The 27,220-nt window shown below is 46.7% G+C and overlaps 1 protein-coding gene across 36 annotated transcripts in view; it reads right to left on the minus strand.

The window, feature by feature from the left end:
- Positions 1 to 1,976: 1,976 nt before the first annotated feature.
- Positions 1,977 to 27,220, minus strand: part of SLC20A2 (solute carrier family 20 member 2) — a 128,108-nt gene continuing 102,864 nt past the window's right edge. For 35 of the 36 annotated variants that reach the window (XM_077942566.1, XM_077942550.1, XM_015145243.3 and 32 more), the window contains 5 exons: positions 25,713 to 25,916; positions 23,289 to 23,877; positions 15,277 to 15,462; positions 13,998 to 14,082; positions 1,977 to 3,468 (listed from right to left, as the gene is read on the minus strand). In XM_077942566.1, the coding sequence (XP_077798692.1) occupies positions 3,304 to 3,468; positions 13,998 to 14,082; positions 15,277 to 15,462; positions 23,289 to 23,877; positions 25,713 to 25,916 (1,229 nt within the window). In that variant the 3' untranslated portion in view covers positions 1,977 to 3,303. 36 annotated transcript variants of the gene reach the window in all.

Below are 27,220 nucleotides of genomic sequence, written 5' to 3' on the forward strand. Positions count from 1 at the left end.
CGGTGGCAGGCACCTGTAGTCCCAGCTACTCAGGAGGCTGAGGCAGGCGAATTGCTTGAACCCTGGTGGCAGAGGTTGCAGTGAGCTGAGATCGTGCCATTGCACTCCAGCCTTGGCGACAGAGTGAGACTCCATCTCAACAAACAGACAGAAAAAAAAAAAAAAAAAGCCGGGTGTGGTGGCAGGTGCCTGTAGTCCCAGCTACTCGGGAGGCTGAGGCACAAGAATCACTTGAGCATGGGAGATAGAGGTTGCAGTGAGCTGAGATCGCGCCATTGTACTCCAGCTTGGGTTACAAAGACTGTCTAAAAAAAAAAAAGTTCATTCCCTTTGGAAAAGCAGTAATGAAGTTAAAAAAGACCATTGTCTTCGGAACTCAAGCTCCTCTGACAGCATCCAGACTTTGCCCTCAGAGAAGCCCAGACAGCAGGAAAGAGAGGAGTCTCTAGGCCTCCCCACGGTTCTCTCAGGTGGAGTAAAGGGATCCCATGAAAAGAATCGCAGTGAGCAGCAGGCCGGGGTTCCCTCTGTCTGAGGACTCTGCATTATCAGAGGACGAGGCTGGTGAACTCAGGAAAGATTCTCTGGGTAGAACTGTGGGCTGGTGGCCCAAGACAGGGAGCCTCTGCCAGCGTCCCCTCCGGCTTGGAGATGGTCCATGCTTGGCCTCAGCTGACCAAACTCTCCCACCACCTTGCTTGGCTCCCTGGGCACTCTGCTTTCCCGCCCTTGGCTTGCAGCACCCCCAGCCACCCACAGGAGCCACCTTGCAGGAGGGGTCCCAGGTGGAGTGACTTCTCTCCCTTGTCGGGGATTGGCTGGCCAGGCGGCCCTGTGTGTCAGATCACAGCGAGGCTGGGCAGGGGTGTGGGTAGGCGAGGCTTCTCCCAGAACTGCCACTGAGGCGCCTGTGCTCAGTCACAAGAATGCTCAACGTGGTGAGTGTGGCCTGTTCCCCTCTCATCCCAAGATGCTGCCCCTGCCGTCCTGCCTGTCCTGTCTGCCGGGCCGGGCTGGGGCTCCCAGGTGGCAGCCCTCCTCCCTGGACAGGGGTGGCTAACATGCCTCTGCCTGAATCCTGCACTGTTTGGGCTGCACAAGGTTCACCTGCATTGTGTTGTGCTATTACTTACATAGATTTGGGAGGAAAATCGATCTTTTCTTGAAGTGGGGAAATGAAGGGCTTAAGGTGCCATTTTAAACACCAGAAAGGGCAGGGCTCTTAGTGGAGATGCATTTTTTTTTTTTTTTTTTTTTGAGATGGAGTCTTTGTCACCAGGCTAGAGTGCAGTGGCACAATCTCGGCTCACTGCAACCTCTGCCTCCGGGGTTCAAGCAAATTCCCCTGCCTCAGCCTCCCAAGTAGCTGGGACTACAGGTGCACGCTACCATGCCGGTCTAATTTTTTTGTATTTTAGTAGAAATGGGGGTTTCACCATGTTGGTCAGGAAGGTCGCCATCTCCTGACCTCATGATCCACCCGCCTCAGCCTCACAAAGTGCTGGGATTACAGGCGTGAGCCACCGCGCCCAGTCACAAGATGCATTTTTTATACCTGCCACTTTGCTTCATCTGTCGCCTTCACAGCTCCTAAGGGAGTTGGAGCTTGTGCCGCCACCGCTGCAGAGGATTAAGGGGTTTCCCTCTGGGGGCTCCAGAAGCTGCAAGCCAGGGTGTTTTTGGCTGCTTGAGCAAAGGATAAGACCTGCACTTCCCTGCTTGGTCCTCAGCCCTGAACGTGGCAACCGACTGCTCCATGAGCTGCTGACTGTGGGTTTCTGAGTGCGGGGTGGGGATGCCATGCCTCCCTTTCCTGCTCACCTGTGTTTTCTGTACAAACCCGTACAGTAGTCAAATAAGGGAAATGAACAAAGGGTATGTGAAAAAATACAAGGACCAAATTTTATAGCTTTGGTTTTTGTGGAAACGCTGAAAGAAAAATTGTCAATATTGAGGAAAAGGCTTCAGAGGCAAACTTCCGAGGGGCATTTTTTATTATAAATTTAATATGGTTGATTAATGAAAAATCACAATGAAGTACCAAGAAAATGTTTGTCAATATAAAAATTTTAGCAGCATTTCCATAGTTTCAGGCTCCAACATTAGTCGTACTTCCTCCCTCCCGCTATCAAAAAAGAAGAGACTCCAATGGGATAGAGTAGAGCCTGGGGATGTCCAGCTTCGTGTGGGCCTCAGAGAAATACTCCATCCAGCGTCCAGGATTTCCCCTCCCTCCCATCCCTGAACTGCTAGAATGTCAAAGCACAGAAAAAGCCTCCTTTGTGCTGACATTTGAGACAAGGATCCATTCTTCGGGCTGCCGGGAGAATTGGGATGAAAACTGACCCTGGACTTGACATGTAGTGCTCAGCCGCATGCCCTCACCAACACCTGTGCATTCTCTACTCTGATGACAAGGAAAGGCCACTGCAGGGCGGGCGGGATCTGGGGTGTGGTGGCGGCGGTGGCACTGCTGGTGGGAGCCACGGCGTGGCGCATGCTGGGTGACGGTGTCACCGCCACACGCTGGTCCGGGGCAGGCATGATCAGTGAGGGTGGGAGACAGACAATGTGAAAATGTAACACTGGCCAACGATTCCCCTGCTTCTTTGGTACTTTCCAAAATTCTCTGATCAAAAAAGTATAAGGGAAGCACACCATTAAAAAATTACAGCTTTACGTATTTACAAAAGCAATGATGATATATTACACAAGAATCAATACACAATATATGAACAAATCTTCAGTGAAAGCACTTGTGAGCTCCCATCCCGCTGGCATCCCACGGCACGCAGCCTCTGCAGGGTCGTGTCGCCTGTCCTGAAGCTCATCACCTTATAGTATATCAGAAGGGAAAAACATCATTTGGAAAAAAATCATTTTCCAATCTACTCTTTCCTTTTAAAAGGCTTAACATTTGCCATCGAAATAGTTATGTACAAGATTTACTGAATATTGACTTCTAGGCAATGATTTCCACTTCCAACTTGAATATGTTTGAAATAACGCTGCCTATTCTATGGATACAATAGATATTTAATATATAAGTAACTGCACCACATTATATCACCAGGATACCAGTTTAATACATATTATTATGTACAGTAGTTAAGTTAGCTCGAGAAGGTGAGTCTCCGCAGCCCAGGTGAACGGTGTGGGATGGAGCCTCCTGGAAGGGAGGCGGAGAGCTGGTCATGAGAGCCGTGCAAGGCCAGGATGTGTATGTGTGGCACAAGGGCACGTGTTTCCCACACGCCCACACCAGACCATCCCTTTAGCTGTTTGCAGCTGGAAGAAGACAAATCACACATATGGAAGGATCCCATACATGAGAAGAGCCATGACAGCAGCGCTGAACAGCCCAGCCACAGGGACGGTCACGAACCAGGCCACGAAGATGTTCCGAAAAAGGCGCCAGTCCACAGCCTTGCGGGAGCGGATCCAGCCCACGGCCACCACCGAGCCCACCTGTGGGAGTACAGACATTGCAAAGTAAAAACAGGTGAGCCACAAAGGCTATACTCAACCAAGGTACGTGGGCTAATCTCAGAAACAAGCTCTACTACAACATTACCCAGTCCCCTACATTTGTTAAAGCTTGTAAAATAGCTTAGATTTTAGGTAGAATTGTTTGGGTATTCTTCTCTTCAGCATATAGCTCTTTATATAGTTTTTATATAGTTGTTTTGAGACAGAGTCTCATTCTGTCTCCCAGGCTGGAGTGCAGTGGCGTGATCTCAGCTTACTGCAACCTCCATCTTCCAGGTTCAAGCAATTCTCCTGCCTTAGCCTCCTGAGCAGCTGGGATTACAGGTGTGCGCCACCACCCTCGGCTAATTTTCATATTTTTAGTAGAGATGGAGTTTCACCATGTTGGCCAGGCTGATCTCAAACTCCTCACCTCAAGTGACCCTCCCTCCTCGGCCTCCTAAAGTGCTGAAGTGCAGTGGTGCAATCTCAGCTCACTGCAACCTCCGTCTCCCAGGTGCAAGTGATTCTCCTGTCTCAGCCTCCTGAGTAGCTGGGATTACAGGCAAGCGCCACCACATCCAGCTAATTTTCATATTTTTTAGTAGAGATGGGATTTTGTCATGTTGGTCAGGCTGGTCTCAAACTCCTGGCCTCAAGTGATCAGCCTGCCTCGACCTCCCAAAGTGCTGGGATTACAGGTGTGAGCCACTGTGCCCAGGCTGGATTTTGGCTTTAAAAATAATATTCCCGGCCGGGCGCAGTGGCTCACGCCTGTAATCCCAGCACTTTGGGAGGCTGAGGTGGGCGAATCATGAGGTCAGGAGATCGAGACCATCCTGGCTAATACGGTGAAAACCTGTCTCTACTAAAAATACAAAAAATTAGCCAGGCGTGGTGGCGGGCGCCTGTAGTCCCAGCTACTCAGGAGGCTGAGGCAAGAGAATGGCGTGAACCCGGGAGGCGGAGCTTGCAGTGAGCCAAGATCACGCCACTGCACTCCAGCCTGGGCGACAGAGCAAGACTCTGTCTCAAAAAAAAAAAAAATTCCCTGAAATCGACTGTAGTTAACAGGGAACATTTAAAATGTATCTTGAAATAATTTGAAACTTAGAGAAAAGCTGCAAGAACTCCTGTTTTCTCTTTACCCAAATTCACTAATTTTTGACATTTGCCACAATCTGTGAAGAGACATTTTAATATGATTAAAATATCCTGCATCTTATCAAACCTCACTTTCCCCTTCTGCTAAAGATTTCACAATCCAATGTTTATGATGATGGCTATAAAATGGTGATTTACCAGGCTGGGCGTGGTGGCTCATGCCTGTAATTCCAGCACTTCAGGAGGCCGAGGTGGGTGGATCACTTGAGGTCAGGAGTTCGAGACCAGCCTGACCAACATGGTGAAACCCCATCTCTACTAAAAATACAAAAATTAGCCGGGTGTGGTGGTGCACACCTGGAATCCCAGCTACTTGCAGTGAGCCAAGATCGCGATACTGCACTCCAGCCTGGGCAACAGAATGAGACTCAGTCTCAAAAAAATAAAATAAAAAGAAATAAAATAAAATAAAATGGTGCTTTACCAAACTCCATTCCAATTTCTCACATGGAGTTCTACTTCAAGGAAGAGCTCTTTCCTCTCCCAACATGTTTTAGGATCTTAATACCTAATGACAAATAGTTTTATAAACAGCTGTAAATGTAGTGTCATCCATAATCTGTGAATATCAGCGCATGATAAATATCATGTAAGTTGTTCTTTTTTTGGCTAATTAACCGGCAAAAAGATGCACTGTTGCTGCTTTAATTTGCGTATCTTTAATAACAATTAAGGCTGAACTTTTAAAAACATATTTACTGAATTTCACTCTCTCTAGCTTTGACATATACAAATTGTCGGCCAGGCACAGCGGCTCACACCTGTAATCCCAGCACTTTGGGAGGCCAAGGCGGGCGGATACGAGGTCAGAAGATCGAGACCATCCTGGCTAACATGGTGAAACCCTGTCTCTACCAAAAATACAAAAAATTAGCTGGGCATGGTGGCGCACACCTGTAGTCCCAGCTACTCAGAAGGCCGAGGCAGGAGAATCGCTTGAACTGGGGAGGCGGAGGTTGCAGTGAGCCGAGATTGTGCCACTGCACTCCAGCCTGGGCGACAGAGTGAGGCTTCGTCTCAAAAAAAAAAAAAAAAAAAATTGTCTCTTCATGTATTTTGTCCATTTACATAAAATCTAATGTGTTCCTTATTTATGTGTAGTCTTCACTGAATAATGATATTAACTCTGTGATACTGAATACACATATTTTCTCTAGGTAGTATTTTGCTTTGTTTCACTTTCAAGTTTCTAACTTCATGCAGTAAAATATGCTATAATTTTCTTCTGTGATTTATCTTTGGCTTGAATATTTGATAAATATTTAATTCCATTTTATTTTTCTAAAATAAAGTTCCATTTTACTCTAAATTTAAGAATATTTAAAAAATATTATTTAAGCCATCAGATTTACATTCATGTATTTTGAGAGTGGTCTAATTTTGTTTTTCTAGACTGACAGTCAGCTATCCAACCTTTCAAACACTTACTGGTTAAATTTTCCCTTTTTCAAAATATATGCTCATATGGAACAGGTTCCATCCATTGCTATCTACTCTGTTCTTATCCAGGTATCTACTTTTAAAAATTGTTGTGGTAAAATATACATAACATAAAACTTACAGTTTTAGTAATTTTTCAGCATACCATTTAGAGGCATTAAGTACCATCACATTGTTTTGCAGACCATCTCCACAATGTGTCTCCAGAACCTTTTCCATCATCCCACATGGAAACTGCCCCATAAAACACTAATGCCCAGTTCCCAACCCCTCCTCCCAGGACCTACTCTTGACTTTTGTTTCCTTATATGACATTACATGTCAGGTAAGGCTAGTTCCTCCTTTCAGTTTTCTTGTTAGATCATTTCTTGTTAGATCAGTTTTCTTGTTAGATCATTATATTGCTGATAATTTATTTCACCAAAATGTATTCTTTTTTTTTTTTTTTTTTTTTTTTGAGACGGAGTCTTGCTCTGTCGCCCGGGCTGGAGTGCAGTGGCCGGATCTCAGCTCACTGCAAGCTCCGCCTCCCGGGTTTACGCCATTCTCCTGCCTCAGCCTCCCGAGTAGCTGGGACTACGGGCGCCCGCCACCTCGCCCGGCTATTTTTTTGTATTTTTTAGTAGAGACGGGGTTTCACCGTGTTAGCCGGGATCGTCTCTCGATCTCCTGACCTCGTGATCCGCCCGTCTCGGCCTCCCAAAGTGCTGGGATTACAGGCTTGAGCCACCGTGCCCGGCCCCCAAAATGTATTCTTTAGTCTCATTTTGTAAAGTTCCAAGTAAATCCTGTTCAGGATGTATTTAGGGAGAAGTGACTTCATTACAACATCTGGTTTTCCCATCCAATAGCATGTTACGTCTCATATTCAGATTATCTTTTTATACCTCTGAGCAGTTTTATGCCTCTTCCACATATATCACTCACATTTCTTCTTTAAAAAATTATTTATTTAGTTATTTAGAGATGGGGTCTTACTATGTTGCCTAGACTGGTCTTGAACTCCTGGGTTCGGACTGTCCTCGTGCCCTCAGCCTCCTGAGTAGCTGGGACTACAGGAACACACCACTGTACCTGGTGCCACTCACAGTGCTTATTAGGATAATTCTGAGAGACCTTTTATTTTTGCTGCAATTATGATGGCAGTTTTTTTCCCTTCCGTTACATTTTCTAATTGGCTATTGTTGATGAGTAAGTGCTGGATTTTTCTATTTTTATCTTGGACTTGGTCACTCTTATGAACTCGAGTAGTGTTTTAGAAATACTGAATATTGGCCGGCCACGGTGGCTCACGCCTGTAATCCCAGCACTTTGGGAGGCCGAGGTGGGCAGACCACCTGAGGTCGGGAGTTCAAGACCAGCCTGACCAACATGGAGAAACCCTGTCTCTACTAAAAATACAAAATTAGCCGGGTGTGGTGCCGCACACCTGTAATCCCAGCTACTTGGGAGGCTGAGGGAGGAGAATTGCTTGAACCCGGGAGGCAGAGGTTGTGGTGAGCCAAGATCATGCCATTGCACTCCAGCCTGGGCAACAAGAGTGAAATGCTGTCTCAAAAAAAAAAAAAAAAGAAAGAAAAAAAAATAAAGAAAAATTGAGTATCATCAAATGTCTTTTTGGCTTATATCTCAACAGACATCTTTTTTTTTTTTTTTTTTCTTTTTAAGTGGATTGCTAAGGCATACTATACTGAAGCTGCCCATATACCCATCTTGAGCCCCTGCAAGGGCCTAGCCCTGCACAGGCGCTGGTGGTGGGTGATGCAGCCCTGCCCTGTCACGAAGGGAGCCCACCTTCTGGTAATCTTGATCAATTTGGTCCTGCTGAAAGGTTCTTGTATAGTATTGTTTTGTTTTGAGACGGAGTCTTGCTCTGTCGCCCAGGCTGAAGTGCAGTGGCATGATCTCAGCTCACTGCAACCTCTATCTCCTGGGTTCAAGCAATTCTCCTGCCTCAGCCTCCCTAGTAGCTGGGATTATAGGCGCCCGCCACCACACCTGGCTAATTTTTGTATTTTTAGTAGAGAGAGGGTTTTGCCATGTTGGCCAGGCTGGTCTTGAACTCCTGACCTAATGTGATCTGCCCACCTGAACCTCCAAAAGTGCTGGAATTACAGGCGTGAGCACCACGCCCAGCCAAATATTGTTGATGTCATTTATCAGCATCTTGCTTAAAGTTTTTACAATCAATATTCATCAGTAAACAGAGATACCATTGTTCGTGATAGTTTAAATTAGGTTTGGTGTTAGGGTTATTCGGTGTACGCCAGAGCACAAATGGGAGAGGTTTTCTAGTTTTGTTTTTCCTCCTACATGGTGGCAAAGTTTAGATCGTGTGAGAGCTGCTTTTTTTGTTTAAGTGGAAAAGATTCTAATTAATTGATCTAGTCAGCAGTATCCTCACCCACCCCACCCCTAGCAACTTTTTGCTTTTTTAGGTGAGAACAGTTATTTTTGGAGAACTCCCTTAATTTCATCCTATTGTTCTGGGTCAGATTTTCCACTTTTTTCTACTTCTTAGGCCAATATTTCTTTGTCATGTATATTGTTGCAGAAAATAATTCACAGGGGTTTTCAAATTCTTAGCATATAGCTGTGTGGTTTATTTAATAATGGAAACAATGGTCTTCTCTATCTGTCATCACAATGTCTTCCTCCTTCCCCCACTTAATTCCCTCCCTCTTTTCCTTGATGTGATCTGATATTTTATTAGTAGCCACTTTCCTCTCCCCTTATTTTGTTTTTACTTAATTTTGCTTCTATATTTCTTACAACCTGTTTCCTCAATTTTTATTGTCCTGGACTTTTTACAAAATCCTAATTTTAATACTTGGTTATTTTATTTTCCCTTTGATCAATTAAACCATTTAAAGATATGAATTTTCATCTTAGCATAACTTGGTTGCCACAGGTTTTGCTATTTGTATCCACCCACAGACACACACATTATTATAGCTTTTATTATTTTCTGAGAAAGCTATCATTGTATTTTTCTAAACTCCTTAATTCAATTGCTACCTTAAAACCCCATTAAAAAGTCTCCGTTGGGATACATTCTTATTTCAATATATAATTAATTTCTAGTTTAATTTTATTGTAATTAGAAATCATGGTTAGCACAATGTATGTTTAAAAATTGTTTTTTAATTTAAATTTTAATTTTTATAAAATAGAGACAGGGCCTCATTATGTTGCCCAGACTGGTTTCAAACTTCTGGGCTCAAGTGATCCTCCTACCTCAGCCTCCCAAAGTGCTGGGATTATAGGTGTGAGCCACGATGCCAGGCCTGTTTTTAAAATTTTATAGAGATTTTTATCATGGTTTTCTGATTTTAGGATTTTTATAAATGTTTCATGATGCTTGACAGGAAGGCATATGATCAGCAGGGTAAAAGCTTGTACGTAGTTATTAATTATGCTGCTCTAAATAAATGTTCAAATTCTTTATATTCCCACATACTTTTTCTATACTTCATTTATCATAGGCTAAGACAGTAATTTCTGAGTTCTTAACAATTTTATGTATTTAGTTATATGTTATTTGATTCATAAAAGATCCAGAGTACTATGTCTTTGTTACTGATCATGTCTTCTGTGGATGTAAAATGGTATTTTTTGCTGTGTTCTAACTTCCCTTTTAATAAATCGAGTGTGTTTCCAGTTTAAGGCCATCATCAGGTAGTTATAGCAAAAAAATTGTTGAGAAGAATGGGGACCAGAGAGCAAGAATTATAAATTAAATTAGAAATTATAATCCTACATCTGAAATAAGTAGTGTTCCCTATATGCTGTTCCAAATTGAAATGGTTGGTTGAATCATCATCTATGTCATCAGTGAAGATTGACAATGTGGGTGATCCACAAACAGGAATAATCTCAATCCACCCAGTATGGAATTAAAACATTCTGTAGAACATGACTTCCAAATTCCTATTAAAGAGCACACACAAGAGCGACTGTGCTCAGTAGCGGCACTGTGTGTTATCTGCTAGGGCTAAAGACCAAAGGTGATTAAGGATCACAGAATGGAAGAACGATGAACGAGTTGCTGAAACATAACGTCTGAGGATTCTTTTATTTTCAAGACCAGTTTCTATGTCTTCAATTAAGGCTTCTGTTTTTTTTTTGGGGGGGGGCGGGCAGGGGGTAGTTTTGCTCTTGTTGCCCAGGCTGGAGTGCAATGGTGCAATCTCCACTCACCACAACCTCCGCCTCCCAGGTTCAAGCGATTCTCCGGCCTCAGCCTCCCGAGTAGCTGGGATTACAGGCATGGGCCACTGTGCCTGGCCAATTAAGGCTTTTGACCCTACTCAAAGGAATTATTCCAGGAAAGTATCTGATAAACTGAGTCCTCTGATATGAAATACAAAATGTATGAAACCGGAACACATACAGGGTGAAACTCATCAAACAGACTGTCTTATATATGCCTTCTGGAATAAAATGTGATAACAGGACTTTTCTAATTGTTTTTTCCCAAGTTATACATTCAGCACATATATCACATAATATAGTATGGTTTCATAAATGTTTTGAAATAGGCTACAACCAAATTTAAACTATGCACTTAGGCCAGGCGCAGTGGCTCATGCCTGTAATTCCAGCACTTTGGAAGGCCGAGGCAGGCAGACCACTTGAGGTCAGGAGTTCAAGACCAGCCTGGCTAACATGGAGAAACCCCATTTCTACTAAAAATACAAAAATTAGCCAAGTGTGGTGGTGCATGCCTGTAATCTCAGCTACTCAGGAGGCTGAGGCAGGAGAACTGCTTGAACCCAGGACGCAGAGGTTGCAGTGAGCCAAGATCAAGCCTCTATACTCCAGCCTGGGCGTCAAAGCGAGACTCTGTCTCAAACAAAGCAAAACAAAATAAAACAAATCTATGCACTTAGCCATGTATACTTAGAAGGAAGCATAAATCAATAACATGTACCTAGATACATTCAAAAACTCATTTTAAACAATAGTTTCCATCTTATTTCCTGCCAAGTCCCCAACTTTTCCCTACCTTCTATTAGATGGCTCTAAGCAAGAAACTTAAAAATCAAACACAGGATAATTATCCTGAAAACTGATGCAATTCAACTATGACTCTATGTGGACATCAATACCCTTTGAATGTTTCCAGATTCACAGCCTCACTCACAGAGGGCCCCATTCTTCACGCCATCCCACGGCTCTCATAGTTCATCCCACATTTGCCATTTGGGGACTGTTGTGTGCAGGGGAAATATGTGATATGAGAGAATAAGTGTTGTGGAGTAACGACAACTGTGAACTCTTCTCAGCACTTCTATTATTTGGACTCTGATGAGAGCCATCTGCTCTCCAACTACACTGCAAGTTCCTGAGAGCTGAGGCTGTGTCCTTAGTGCTCACAGGGAATAGCTCTGGGCCTTGTCCAGAAGTCCATGATCAATGATATCGGACAAACTGACTCAAACCCAAGTTGTGACCTGTCTTGTCTATTTTACAGATGGCACCCCACTGCAGTCCCATTCAGGGAGACCTGCTTTAAGTGCCAACAAGCTATCCTAATACTACTCATCACCAGCTCAAAGGAAACAAAACTGGCCGGGCATGGTGGCTCATGTCTATAATCCCAGCACTTTGGGAGGCCAAGGCGGGTGGATCACGAGGTCAGGAGATCGAGACCATCCTGGCTAATATGGTGAAAACTCATCTCTACTAAAAATATAAAAAATTAGCCAGGCGTGGTGGCAGGCGCCTGGAGTCCCAGCTACTCAGGAGGCTGAGGCAGGAGAATGGCGTGAACCCAGGAGGCAGAGCTTGCAGTCAGCCAAGATCATGCCACTGCACTCCAGCCTGGGTGACAGAGTGAGACTCCATCTCAAAAAAAAAAAAAAAGCTATTTCAACTGGTGTGGAAGAGTTAGCCTTCAGCAGTCTTGCTTAAGTGTAGGTTAATCATTAAAAAGATGGCATTACATGTGTTTAAAAGCATTCCAAAAGACAACTGAGGCCTATAGAAAAGTCACAAGCCCGTGTCCTTGGAAAAAGAATATATTTAGCTACATGCGTCTCTTCCACGCTCCACACACCACAGTGAATGGAAGTAACGTGGAGTCCGGGGAAGATGTTACTTTTCATTCCTTATAGTGTTGTATTGTTTGAAATATTTCAGTGAATATGTACTTCTCTGGTAAGTTTTAAATAACCCACATTAGGAAATCACAATGAATGGGCGGCGGGCGCACCCGCACCTCTTCCTGCCTTCCTCCCCCATGCTTGCCAGGCGGAGCGGGGGAGGACAACGCTGGCTATGCTGTCCACGTGGGCGCCTCAGCTGGGCTGCTCCCTGGCTGTGTAATCTCGGGCACGTTACTTAACTTTCCTCTGCCTCAGTTTCCTCATCTGTGAAGCTGGGGAAGGTTCTTGGGGAGACTGAGGGAGCTCATGTTCATGGCGCCAGTGGAGTGCTTGCCCCAGGCACCTTGGCCATGGTTGGGCACCACAATGGTGCTGATGGGGACCTGAACGAGAAGGTGTGTGGCCTGAGGCGAAGATCTGAATCCTGGATCTACCACATGTGGCTGTGTGCACACAGCAAGCGGCCCAGCTCTGAGGGAACCCAGTCTCCTCACCTGTGGACTGGGAGTGACAGTTCCGCCCCCACAGGCTTGCTGTGGAGAGGAGGCGGCGCACCACGTGTGTGGTGTGGAGCACAGTACCAGCACTCTCCTGATAATCAGTGAGTAGGGGGATTTCTATACAGAAACTTTGTGGAAATTGAAATATTTCTGTATATGGTAGCAAAAAAGGAAAACACAAAACAAACTCTCCACTGAGGCTGATTCCGCATGCGCAGAGCCCCAGCTTGGAAACACGCTGCTGGGCCACTCCAGATACTCTTGTGAGGGCCACCTGACCTGGGTGTTTGAAGCATAAAGCCACTTGCCTTTGCTTGGAGTTTTCTTTTAAACATATTGGCTGGAATCTTAAAATTGTGAGTAAATATAAACATGGGTGGCTGTGTCTGTTATGAGGGCTCATATATTCCTTCTAGTGCCGAGGACTCTGCCCCCATGCAGCAAACGCCAATTAGTTTTTCTTGAATGATACAAATGAATGAACCTAGGAAAAATCTGGAAGTGACTTTCGCTTTGTTGAGACTGGTGAGTGTGTCTGTATACAGAGGCTCACCGGAGCTATTTTAGAAGTATCTGCAGATACTGGGCAGAGTGGGGTGATGAGACCCGGGCTCTGGTCCTCCCAACCCAGGTTCTGGTCCTCCCCACCCTGGCCACCTATGGATCACTCCCTGAAACTCCCAGAGCCCATTTCCTCTTCACTGGTCTTCAGGGCTCCTCCCTGCAGCTCCAACTTTCCACACCACGACCAGCAGCCCTCTCTCGTCCAGCTGTAGGTTTCAGAGCACTCCTCAGTGGTCGGTATCAGTCATTACCCCTCATGGGGAATTTATGGCAATATAGTCACTTTGAACATCATATAAGGAACAAAACCAGAAACAACCGTGCCCTACAATTCCACAGAGATGATTTTTGTTAATTGCTATTTCCACTGTCAACCCCCAGTCCCCTCAATGGCTGGACCAAGTGGCAGGCTCCCAAGTGAGCCCATAGGTATGCTCAGCGCACACAGGATGCCAATCAAACTTCACCGTGGAAGCAGTGGGAGGGCAGCAGGACAGTCCCAGGCAGACCAGCCCTAGCATTCATTCTGCCTTGGAAAAGCCAGGTCTGAACAAGGGATGGTGTTGTCCTACCGAGAGGAGGATGGTGGAGGGGGCAGATGGAGGAAAACAAGGTCTCAGAGACCCAGAGAACCTGGAGATGCGTTTTGCACAACCATCTACAGAGCCCTACAGCTTCCCTCGCATGTGGTCCGGTGGCCCTGACCCATCCCAGTGGCCTGGAGAAGGGCTCCCGGCTAGCAGGGGCCTACCTTGCAGTGCGTAGTGCTGACTGGAAGCCCAATGTTGGAGGCGATCACCACCGTGAAGGCTGAGGCCAGCTCGATCGTGAAGCCGCTGCGGGGGGAGCATGAGACACGTCACGGGCGTCCTCTGTATCGCCTCCCTGACACCCCGCGGGTGACAAAGGCTTGCCAGAACATTCTCTGGGGTGACTGCCGACTGCTGACTGGGCAAGATCAACTTTAACAGAACAAGAGGTCGCTGCTCAATGACAGCGATTCCCACCAAGGCTGCGTTTTCTTGTGCACGGCCCCCAGAAGCCTGGCTTTCTGATACGTTTCAAAGGCCACACACTGGGCCAGACATTCCTGCTGTGCAGTAAGATAGTAAATCAGTCATTTCTAAAACGCAAAGGAAAAACTATGCTCTCATTTAAAAAATGTGCACTTATTGCAAAAATGTATTTTTCTCAGATTACGAATTTTTCTTCAAATCAATATTCTAAAATATCTTTTATTGAAATTATTTTCAAATGAGAACTTAAAATTGGAAATTTATATAGGAGGCTCACTGGAGCTATTTTAGGTTTCTCTGCAGATGCAGGGCAGAGCTGCGTGATGAAACCTGGGTTCCGGTCCTCCCCACCCTGGGTGCCTTTGGATCACTTCCTGAAACTCCCAGAGCCTGTAGGAAAAGGAAACCTCCCGTATGTTTTAAAAAGAGAGAGATTTCCTACCACAGGTGGCTCCAATTTTTGGTCATGTTCTGAAAGTTCTGGAAGTTCCTTTAACCCCTGATGCAGCTAAAGGCTATGCAGTTGAGAGACTACATTTAAAGCCTCCAGAGCTCACCCATGATGACAGGGGGCGCCTCGCTGTCTGGCAGAGCAAGAGGAAAGTAACCCCAGCAGGGAGGTTGCTGAGAGCTGGGGTGGCCAGAGAACTTTCAGGAAAGGCCAGCCTGGGGGCTTGCTTAAGTCTGTGCCCTCCCTGCCCACCTGCCTCTGGCCCCCGTGCTGGCTAAGGGTGAGCTGCTTCTCTCCTCCCTGCCTGCTCTGCTCTGCTACCCCTGCTTGTCTGCCCTTCCCGCTCCTCATCTCAGGGACCCTGTGGCTGGGGGCCGGGACACAGTGAGGGAGGGCAAGGATAGGTGGCATGGTAAGTAGGGCCATTCTTGCCCACTGTCCCCTCCTCCCTGTGACTCGCTGCTGACTGCCGGTGCTGAGCAGGCTGTTCAGACACAGCCAGGCAGCTCTAGCCAGGCCTCGGATGACAAGACCTGCCCTTCCCGTGACCAGCCCAGGCTTACCTGGACGGCGTGATGGGAGTGAGGTCTTTCCCCATGGTCTGGATCACTCTTCTCCCCCAGACCCAGAGGCCTGTGCAGATTCCAACTCCTCCATAAAACAGCAGCCAGACGGGTGTAGCTGCTTCTTGCATTACCCCGCCTTGTTTGTAAATCAGCCACAAAGCTACCAGGGGACCGATGGCATTACTGGGAAAAATAAAAAGAGAAAAGATTAACGATATATGCAAAAAGAGAAAAGATTAACGATATATGTACATGACACAGGTGACTTTGTTTTATTGTGCTTCATTTTATTCACTTTATCACACTCCACAGATATGATGTTTTTTCTTTTTCTTTTTTTTTTTTTTTTTTTTTCTGAGACGGAGTCTTACTCTGTTGCCCAGGCTGGAGTGCAGTGGTGTGATCTCGGCTCACTGCAACCTCTGCCTCCCAGGTTCAAGCGATTCTCCTGCCTCAGCCTCCCGAGTAATTGAGACTACAGCTGTGGGCCACCACACCCGACTAATTTTTGTATTTTTAGTAGAGATGGGGTTTCACCATGTTGGCCAGGCTGGTCTCGAACCCCTGACCTTGTGATCTGCCCACTTTGGCCTCCCAAAGTGTTGGGATTACAGGCATGAGCCACTGCACCTGGCCTTCAGATACGACGTTTTTTTACGAATTTGAGGTTTGTGGCACCCCTGCATCGAGCAAGTCCACTGACGCGATTTTCCAGCGGTATGTGCTCACGTCATGTCTCTGTGTCACATTCTGGTAATTCTCATAGTATTCCTGACCTTTTCATTATTATCATGTCTGTTATGGTGATCTGTGATCAGTGATCTTTTATGTTACTATTATAATTGTTTTGGGGTGCCATGAACTGTTCCCATATGAGACGGTAAGCTTCACTGATAACTGCTATGTGTGTTCTCCCTGCTCCACTGACCGCTCACTCCCCTGTCTCTCTCCCTCTCCTCCTGCCTATTTCCTGAGATATTGCTATATTGAAATTAAGCCAATAAATTACCCTACAGTGGCCTCTAAGTGTTCAACTGAAAGGAAGAGTTGCATGTCTCTCAGTTTAAATCAAAAACTAGAAATGATTAAGCTTAGTGAGGAAGGCATATCAAAATCAGAGATAGGCCAAAAGCTAGGCCTCTTGGGCCAGTTAGCCAAGTTGTGAATGCAAAGGGAAAGCTTCTTGAAGGAAATTTAAAGTGCTACTCCAATGAACACATGAATAATAAGAAAGCAAAACAGCCCTAGTGCTGACATGCAGACAGTCTAAGTGGTCTGGATGGAAGATCTAACCAGCCACAACACTCCCTTAAGTCAAAGCCTAATCCAGAGCAAGGCCCTAGTTCTCTTCAATTCTGTGAAGGCTGAGAGAAGTCAGGAAGCTAAAGAAAAGCTGGAAGCTAGCAGAGGTTGCTTCAGGAGGTTTAAGGAAAGAAGCCATCTTTATAGCATAAAAGTGCAAGGTGAAGCAGCAAGTGCTGATGGAGAAGCTGCAGCGAGTTCTCCAGAAGATCCAGCTAAGATCATTGATGAAGGTGGTTACAGTAACAATAAATTTTCAATGTAGAAGAAACAGTCTTCTATTGGAAGAAGATGCCAGCTAGGACTTCCATAGCCAGAGAGAAGGCAATGCCTGCCTTCAAGGGACAGGCTGACTCTCTTCTCAGAGGCTAATGCAGCTGGTAACTTTAGTTGAAGCCAATGTTCACTTACTATTCCAAAAATCCTATTGCTCTTAGGAATGATGCTAAATCTACTCTGCCTGTGTTCTAGAAATGGAACAACAAAGCACATCTGTTTACAGCATGGTTTACTGAATATTTTAAGCCCACTGTTGAGACCTACTGCTCAGAAAAAAAATTAATATTTCAAAATATTACTGCTCATTGACAATGCACTTGGTCACCAGAGAGCTCTGATGGAGATATGCAAGGAGATGAATGTTGTTCTCCTGTCTGCAAATACAGCATCTGTTCTGCAGCCCATGGATCAAGGAGCAATTTGACTTTCAAGTCTTATTTTACTTAAGATATACACTTTGTAGGGCTAGAGCTGCCATAGATAGTGATTCCTCTGATGGGTCTAGGGAGTCCATTGAAACCTTCTGGAAAGGATTCCCCATTCTAGATGCCAATAGAACATTTGTGATTCATGGGAGGAAGTGAAAATACCAACATTAACAGGAGTTTGGAAGAAGGTGATTCCGACTCTCACATATGACTTTGAGAGATTCAAAACTTTAATGAAGGAAGCCACTGTAGATGTGGTGGAAATAGCAAGAGAACTAGAAGTGGAGTTTGGCGATGTGACTGAACTGCTGCAATCTCAAGACAAAACTTGAACAGATGAGGAGGTGCTTGGTATGGATGAGCAAAGAAAGCTTTTTGAGATGGAAGCTACTCCTGGTGAAGATGCTGTGAACATTGTTGAGATGACAACAAAGGATTTAGAATATTCCACAAACCCAGTTGTCAGAGCAGAGGCTGGGTGTGAGGGGACTGACTCCAATTTTGAAAGAAATTCTAGAGTGGGTAAAATGCTATCAAATTGCATTGCATGCTACAAAGAAATCTTTTGTGAAAGGAAGAGTTAATTGATGCAGCAAATTTCATGGCTGTCTTAATTTAAGAAATGGCCACAGCCACCCCAACCTTTAATCACCACCACCCTGATGAGTCAGCAGACATCAACATCAAGGCCCAGACCCTCCATCAGCAAAATTATGATTTGCTGAATGTTCACAGGGTTGCTAGCATTATTTTTTAGCAATAAAGTATTTTCAAGTTAAGGTATATACATTGTTTTTTAGACACATTTAATAGACTATGGTACACCATTACAGAAACATAACTTTTCTATGTGCTGGGACACCAAAAACTTCATGGGTATTGTGAAACTTGTTTTATTGCAGTGGTCTGGAACAGAACCCACAGTGTCTCCCAGGTATTCCCGTACATGGTGACTTTTGTCTTGAGCATAGCTCATCTTGGTGTATTTGAGGTTCATCTATATCATCTATTCATGGTCAAAATGATTTTTTTTTAAATTTTGGTAAAAAGCATAATATAATATTTACCATTGTAATCAATCTTATTTATAGTTCAGCAGTGTTAAGTATATTTACATTGTTGTGAAACAGATCTCCAGAGCTTGTTCATCTTGCAAATGTGAAACTCTGTACTCTTCAAACAAATTCCCACTGCCCCTCCCTGCAGCTAATGGCAACCACCATTCTACTTTCTAGTTCCAGGAATTTGACTGCTGTAGACAGCTCACAGGAATCATATTTATCTTTTTTTTGAGACGGAGTCTTGCTCGGTCGCCCAGGCTGGAGTGCAGCGACGTGATTTTGGCTCACTGCAACATCCACCTCCCGCGTTCAAGCAAGTCTCCTGCCTCAGCCTCCTGAGTAGCTGGGACTACAGGCATGTGCCACCATGCCTAGCTAATTTTTTGTATTTTTAGTACAGACAGGGTTTTACTATGTTAGCCAGGATGGTCTTGATCTCCTGACCTCATGATCCGCCCCTCAGCCTCCCAAAGTGCTGGGATTACAGGCATGAGTAGTATTTATCTTTTTGTGATGGTTTATTTAACTTAGCCTAATGTCCTCCAGGTTCATCCATGTTACAGCAGGTGACAGGACTTCCTTCTTTTTTAAGGCTAAATAATATTCCACTGTATGCACGGACACATTTTGTTTCCATTCAGTGGACATCTGGGTTGCTCTCCCCTCTTGCCTACAACAAACAGCAGTGCTTTGAACATGGGGTACAAATATCTCTTTGAGACTCTGCTTTCAATTCTTCTGTATGTATACCCAGAAGCAGGAATGCTGGATCATAGGGGAGGTCTGTTTAATTTTTTGAGGAGCCTCCATCCTGTTTTCCATAGTGGTTACACCATTTTACACCCCTACTAACAGTGCACAGGGTTACCATTTCTCTACATCCTTCACAACACTTGTTACTTTTTTTTTTTTAAGTGGTAGCCATCCTAATAGGTGTGTAATTTATTATTATTTTTGAGACAGAGTCTCCCTCTGTTGCCCAGGCTGGAGTGCAGTGGCGCAATCTCACCAGGGTGGAGTACAGTGGCGCAATCTCGGCTCACCGCAACCTCTGCCTCCTGGGTTCAAGTGATTCTCGTGCCTCAGCCTCCCGAGCAGCTGGGACCACAAGTGCCCAGCACCAGGCCTAGCTAATTTTTGTATTTTTAGTAGAGGTGGGGTTTCACCATGTTGTCTAGGCTGGTCTTGAACACCCAACCTCAGGTGATCTGCCCACCTTGGCCTCCGAAAGTGTTGAGATTATAGGTGTAAGCCATCGTGCCCGGTCTATTAAATTAATTGATTTTTTTTTTTTTTTTGAGACAGAGTTTCACTCTGTCTCCCAGGCTGGAGTACAATGGTGCGATCTTGGCTTACTGCAACCTCCACCTCCTGGGTTCAATTGATTCTCCTGCCTCAGCTTCCCGAGTAGTTAGGACAACAGGCACGTACCACCACACCCAGCTAATTTTTGTATTTTGAGTAGAGATGGGGTTTCACTTACCATGTTGGCCTGGCTGGTTTCGAACTCCTGACCTCAAGTGATCCACCCACCTCGGCCTCCCAAAGTGCTAGGATTACAGGCATGAGCCACCACGCCTGGCCAAAATTAATTTTTTAAACAACCAAGTTCACAACACAACAGCCAAGTTATTTTTTTCTTCCTTTTTTCCTCAAATTTCTATTTTCTCTGCCACCCCCTGCTGCTGGTACTAACATTAGCTGCCAGTTTGGGACAGACTGTCAGGCCCCATACTATGGGTGGCAACATTTTGCTAAGCAACCATTCCCATAGCTGCCCTGCACAGCAGGCACTGTTGCTCCCGTCTTACTGACAAGGAAACCGAGGCCAGGGTCCCACCTCTGAGGTGGCAGAGTGGGCACGGCCCAGGCTGCTTCAGGCCCTCCTGCATGGGCTCCAGTCCCTTCACTGCTTATGTCTGTCAGGCCCCTGGAGCCCATACAGGCCTCGAGGTGCTCTTCACAGCTTCCCTGGCTCTTGTCTCCTCCCCCAGCCAGCTATGTAGACTGGGTGTCACTGAGTCACTGGAACTGGCTTCCAAGTTGGCTTTGGTCTCGCTGCGTGACCCTGAGCATCAGATCCCATCTCTGAGAGATGCCCACCCCGGCTCAGAGGGGTGTTAGAGACGGGGTAGGATAGGCCATGGCAGCTCAGTGATGAGGCCTCGGAGCTCAACCTCATGCCGAATGCATGGACGCCTCTTCTCGGATGACTTCTAGAATGGTGCTTTCACTAGACACCCTCCCTGCTCCAAAGCCCCAGAATAGTCCCCACACTGCAAGCAACTGCTCGGAATTCTACAGTTACCTGAGCAGCCACTGCCTAGACGCTTCCTTTGAAATGAAACATGGTGTGTGTGAATGTGCATGAGTGCATGTGTGAATATGCATGAGTGCATGTGTGAATGTGCGTGTGTGAGTGCATGTGTGAGTGTGCGTGTGTGAGTGCATGTGTGAGTGTGCGTGAGTGCATGTGTGTGTGCGTGTGTGTGAGTGCATGTGTGAGTGTGCGTGTGTGAGTGCATGTGTGTGTGTGTGTGAGTGCATGTGTCAATGTGCATGTGTGTCTGTGCGTGTGTGTGTGCAGCTGAGTGTGTGAGTGGGAGAGAGTATGTTGTGATTTTTCCATGAATATGTTTTTCTCATCTCCCTAACTGGCGTTTAAACTTCTAATGGATGGGGGCCCAGTTTCTAGTGCTCTGCCAGTGCCAGGCCTTCCATCAAGAATGCTTGATGAGGAGGAAGCAGGACGGTGTGGGGCAGACAAAAAGTTACTAACGTAGGACAGAGCATGCTGTCTCCAAGAAAATACCAAATAAAATACCACAGAAACGCCCATGTGATGCTGAGCAGAACATAAGATGCCCAGGTTCGCCTGCAGCAAAGAGCAGAGACGCAGCTGCATGTGGGGAGGCGTTGTGCGCAGCCCATGGGGAGTCACTGACTGCAACAGAAGACGACAACGGCACAGTCCCCTGAACCGTCAGTGGCTGACCATGCCAGTGACAGCACAAGCAGAAACGGACGGAAACCGAGTGAGTGGGGAGCACCATCCTGAGCATGTTACACAGGGGAAGCCTGGGAGGTTGGGACTCGTTTTCCCGCATTTTACAGATTGGGAAACAGAGACTTCGGAAAAGCAAGTGCCTTGTCTAGGGGTTACACAGCTGGAAGACGACAGCAGAGACCCAAACTTGGGGCTCTGAGGCCCCAGGAGGCCGCCCTGCTTCTTGCACACCAGGCCTGGGCGTGGGGTGGGGCGGGTGGGGTTGGTGGGGTCAAGGTTGGAGGGTCATATCCGCCTGTCACTACACACTCATTTGCAGGATGCCTGTGACATTACCATGTGGGGTGACCTGCAGGCTCAGGTGGCAGCTCCAGCGGCTGCACCATGCAGTGGGGAGAACTAAAGCCCACGAGAGGGGTGGAGCCTTCTCACTGGGTTAAAGATGTCACTGAAGGATGGCTGGGCGCAGTGGCTCACACCTGTAATCCCAGCACTTTGGAAGGCTGAGGTGGGCGGATCACCTAAAGTCAGGAGATTTTTGTTGTTGTTGTTGTTGTTGTTTGAGATGGACTCTAACTTTGTCGCCCAGGCTGGAGTGCAGTGGCTGGATCTCAGTTCACTGCAACCTCCGCCTCCTGGGTTCACACCATTCTCCTGCCTCAGCCTCCCGAGTAGCTGGGACTACAGGGGCCTGCCACCATGCTCGGCTAATTTTTTTGTATTTTTAGTAGAGACGGGGTTTCACTGTGTTAGCCAGGATGGTCTCGATCTCCTGACCTCGTGATCCGCCTGCCTCGACCTCCCAAAGTGCTGGGATTACAGGCGTGAGCCACCGCGCCTGGCCGAGTTCAGGAGTTTGAGACCAGCCTGGTCAACATGGGAAACCCCGTCTCTACTAGAAATAGAAAAATTAGCTGGGCCGGGTGGTGAGCGTCTGCAATCCCAGTTGCTTGGGAAGGCTGAGACAGGAGAATCACTTGAACTTGGGAGGAGGAGGTTGAAGTGAGCCGAGATCAGGCCACTGCATTCCAGCCTGGGGAACAGAGTGAGATTCTGTCTTAAAAAAAAAAAAAAATTAAAATTAAATCACTTCCTAGAAGTTCTAGCATCCTGGTTCGGCACACCTTCTTGCTGTTTCCTCCATCCGTGCACTCTGCCTCCCGCCTGCCTGCCTCGCTGCCCCAGCGCTTCTCACCCAGGTAACCCATGTTACCTGCTCGGCATCCAGCCTGGCCTGTCCTGAACTCAGGTGTACACGGCCGCTGTCTGCTCAGCCTGAACAGCAGCATCGCTCCCTGGCTGCATCCAGGGCCTCGGTCATCCCTAACAGACAGCAGCTCTACTCTCGCCTTTGCCAAGGCCACGGCTCCAGTCGTGGCAGCTGCCTCTTTCCTTCTTCTCTCACATCCGTGTCCAGGCCGTTGTCCAAAGCCAGTGCCCCTGTCAAACGTGCCCTGTGTGGCCCCTGATCACATCTCCACTGCTCCCCTCTCCAGGTGAGACCTTCCTTCCTATGTCCATGGGCCACGCGCTCTGCATCCACAACCCGCAGACCGGCGACCCTATCCTAGCTCATCCTGGAGGCAGGCATCTTGTGCCCGCCTCAAGACTGCACCTGCCGTTTTCCTTCCTGCTAACGCCATGTGGCCGCCCCTGCACCTCCGTCACCGGCCAACCGTTCCCTGGGCAGCCCAGGTCGCATTGCCATCCCGGAGGCTCCTGCCCCGAGTCTACCTACCTTACTTTCCTGTTAACACTTCTCGCTGTCCTGCACGCAATGCTGACTTATGGATCTTTCCACCACCGCCTGTGCACCCCTACCCCGGGCAGGGGCTTCCATCGGTGCCGTTCACTGCTGGATCCCGGCACCCGCACAGCGCTGGCCCCTGGCAAAGCCTCAAGGACCGTTGTTGAATGAATGAACACACCCACCTCACGTCATTGCCGCCGTGAGCAAACGACCCGAAACAGGCGGTGAGGACTTGCAGGAAATGGAACAGGAGATGCACCTCGGGCGCGTCCTTCTCCTCCTTCTCCTCCTCCGCAGGGTCCTCTCGTGGCTGGTCAGGATCGGCCAGCTCTGACGCCAGTTTCATCTCCACGCCACCCTCCTCCGCCTCGATCTCCGCCTCTGCCACCGCGTTGCAGTAGCTCGAGTAGCTGTCGTAGCGCAGTCTCTTCTTGGAGTAGGACACGGTGTCGCCCACCAGCTTCTCGCTGTCCTCTGGGGCCGATGAGTCCGCAGCTCGGAAGGTGGCGTGCACTGGCAGCCCGCAGATGGCTGCGGTGTAGCAGGTGTAACTGTTGTTACGGCGCAGCAGCCTGTAGTTGCTTTCCTGGGCCGGCTTCTCCTCGGGGCCCCTGTCGATGTGGATTTTGTGCAGCAGGTCTTTGTAGAGCCCCGAGTCTTTGTGCACGGTGTGGTACACATGACCGTCGCTCCTGGTATGGCCGTCGAAGCCGAAGGTGCCGTTGGAGACGGGCGATTTCACAGAGCCATGGGTCATGGACAGCGCCCTTCCTGAAAAGGGTTAGAGAAGGTCTCATTTTCCAGTCTTTTTTTTTTTTTTTTTGAGGCGGAGCCTCGCTCTGTCCTCAGGCTGGAGTACAATGGCGCCATCTCGGCTCACTGCAACCTTTGCCTCCAGGGTTCAAGCGATTCTCCTCCCTCGGCCTCCTGAGTAGCCGGGACAAGCGCGACACCATGCCCAGCTAACTTTTTTTTGTATTTTTAGTAGAGACGGGGTTTCACCATGTTAGCCAGAATGGTCTCAAGTTCCTAACCTTGTGATCCGCCCGCTTGCCTTGGCCTCCCAAAGTGCTGGGATTACAGGTGTGAGACAACGTGCCCAACCCCAGCCTTTCAAATATAAGCAAAGGAAACACTCCCTACTATTTCATGGCACTTATCTCCGGAAGGTTGGGGATGACTTATTAACATATACTTTCTTTTCTAAGTTGGCCATAAAGGACATGTAATATGGTTACCACTAAAAATAATAATAATAATAATAATAATAATAAACGTGGAAACATACAATAAAAGGGTAAAACTAAGAATGTGGTATTTTCAAAACATCTTAAGTTCTGCTAAAAAGTGTCTTCCAGAAATTACTATGGCACTTGGCACTTGTTTTCTGTTTCTAGAAACCAACACAAGGAGAATGTTAAGAAACTCATCTTAGAAAAACTTCATACTTGAGACAAAACCCACTTCATGTAAGGTTGATATTCCAGGTACTTCTGTTTTGGTTTTGTTTTTAGAGACAGGGTCTCAGCTCTGTCACCCAGGCTGGAGTGCAGCGGTGCAATCATAGTTGCACACCAACTCCTGGACTCAAGTGATTCTCCCGCCTCAGCCTCCCAAGCATCTGGGATTACAGGTGTGCACCATCATCCCGGCTAATTTTTTAGGTGCATCTTAAAAGGTCAGTCATGACTGTCAAAGGCAGTATCTGAGATGAGTCAGGCAAAATGAATTTGCCTTCTCTGGGCCACATCTGAGACTGCACCTATGGCAGGCAGGTGCCAGAACCCACCGGGGCTGGCTTTGGTGAAGCTGTGCTCCCCTGGTACTGCCACAAACATTGAGAGTCTAAAGGACACAGAATGGTTTGGATGTTTTCTTTTCTTTTCTTTTTTTTTTTGAGATGGAGTCTCACTCTGTTGCCCAGGCTGGAGTGCAATGGCGCAATCTCGGCTCACTGCAACCTCCGCCTCCCAGGTTCAAGCGATTCTCCTGCCTCAGCCTCCTGAGTAGCAGGGATTACAGGCGCCCACCACCGTGCCCAGCTACTTTTTGTATTTTTAGTAGAGATGGAGTTTTATAATGTTGGTCAGGCTGGTCTTGAACTCCTGACCTCAGGTGATCCACCCACCTCGGCCTCCCAGTGTTGGGATTACAGGCGTGAGCCACCACCCAGCCAGTCTGGACATTTTCTAAGGTTTCTGTGATTTGATGGTGGGACCACCTCCTTGGTTACAAATTTAGCTTTCTCTTTGCATCTTCCATAGTAAGCTGGGTTAACCGATGTTCAGCAATTTGGTAACTCCTGGGGCATGGAGATCTGCATAAGTAGCTGAGTGGGTGCAGCACAGACATACAGTGTATGGCCCCAGCGCCTCCGGTGAGACTATAAACAGCTCTTGGAAGAAATCACAGGACAAGAGTGAGCCTGCTCTGCTGACTGGAATGGTTTCCTGAGGCCTCCCTAGCTCCTGGGTTTTCTCAAATTATAAAACCGAGGGATCCTTTTGTGCATTAAAACCAGATTGCCCACAGCCAGGCCCAGCTGGTCCTCCCCAGGGAACTTCTCTGTGCTGCCACGGAACCAAAGCTCTCCAGGCACATCTTACCGTATGCAGCCCGAGGGTGGCTGCCTGCAGAGGTGCCTTCTGAGGTCCCCGACGTCTCCCCTGCTGCTCCTGTGAGCGGGATGGTGCTGTCATCATTAGCCTTGGCACCTGGTAGCTCTTTAAATACTGGGGACTCTGCTTCCTGAACTTTACTGAGGCTTTCGTCAGATACTCGTGATAAAGCACCTTCTTTTTGTAATTTGCCTAAAAAAACAAAGTCATACCAAACATTCTGGAAGAGAATTCTTATTATTGAAACATGAATATTAAAAAGTGAATCTGTATCTTTATGCTTTAGCACTGATTTTGGAAAAAAACAAAAAAAGTTATAGCTAGATAGAAAAAATGAAGTCAAAACCAGGTATGGTGGCTCATACCTGTAATCCCAGCACTTTGGGAGGCCGAAGCAGGTGGATCACCAGGTCAGGAGTTTGAGACCAGCCTGGACAATATGGTCAAATCCTGTCTCCACTAAAAATATAAAAATTAGCCAGGCATGGTGGTGGGCGCCTGTAATTCCAGCTACTTGGGAGGCTGAGGCAGGAGAATCTCTTAAACCCAGGTGGCAGAGTTTGCAGTGAGCCAGGATTGTGCCACTGCACTCCAGCCTGGGTGACAGAGCGAGACTCTGTCAAAAAAAAAAAAAAAAAAAAAGAAAAGAAATAGAAAAAGAAAGTCAAAAGTTCAATTAGTTACCTGGAAAACTCTAGCTAGAAAATTCAGCAATTGAGGAAAAGATGGAAATTTAGGGCCTGAGTTATCATATCCAAAAACAACAACAAAAAGGGTTAGCTCCGAATACCACAGTTCCCTCCAGTGCTAATGTTCTGTAAATCTATAGTCACCTAGACTGGCCTTCTGTTTCTTAAACCTCAGAATAAGAAACTTCAATTTCTGAAAAACTACCTTTTTCAGAAAGTCACATAAATAAATAATAAAATATGTGATTTTTTAGACTGGCTTTTTCTACTCAGCATAATGCCTTTGAAATCCATCCATGTTGTTACATGGATCAATAATGTGTTCCTTTTAATTGCTGAGTAGTATTCAAATGTTCAAAGGCACCACAATTTATTTATTCTGTGAATAATGTGGGTTTTTGGAGATTGCATATAAAGGTGCTATAAACATTCATGTGCAGATTTCTGTGTGAATTTAAGTTTTCATTTTTCTAGGGAAGTATCTAGGAGTGGTTAAGAGTATATTTATGGCAAGTATTAGCCATATAAGAAGTTGACAAACAGTTTCCCTGTACCATTTGACATTCTCACCAGCAATGTACAAGGTTCCAGTTGCTCTTCATTCTTGTAAATACTGACAGCATTTAATACTGTCAGTTTCTTTCTCTCTCTTTCTTTCTCTTTCTCTCTCTCTCTTTTTCTTTCTCTCTTTCTCTCTCTCTCTCTTTCTCTCTTTCTCGGAATTTTGATCTCGGCTCACTGCAAGCTCCATCCCCCGGGTTCATGCCATTCTCCTGCCTCAGCCTCCCCAGTAGCCGGGACTACAGG

The sequence above is a fragment of the Macaca mulatta genome, chromosome 8 (genome assembly GCF_049350105.2).
Source record: "Macaca mulatta isolate MMU2019108-1 chromosome 8, T2T-MMU8v2.0, whole genome shotgun sequence".
Taxonomy (NCBI): Eukaryota; Metazoa; Chordata; class Mammalia; order Primates; family Cercopithecidae; genus Macaca; species Macaca mulatta.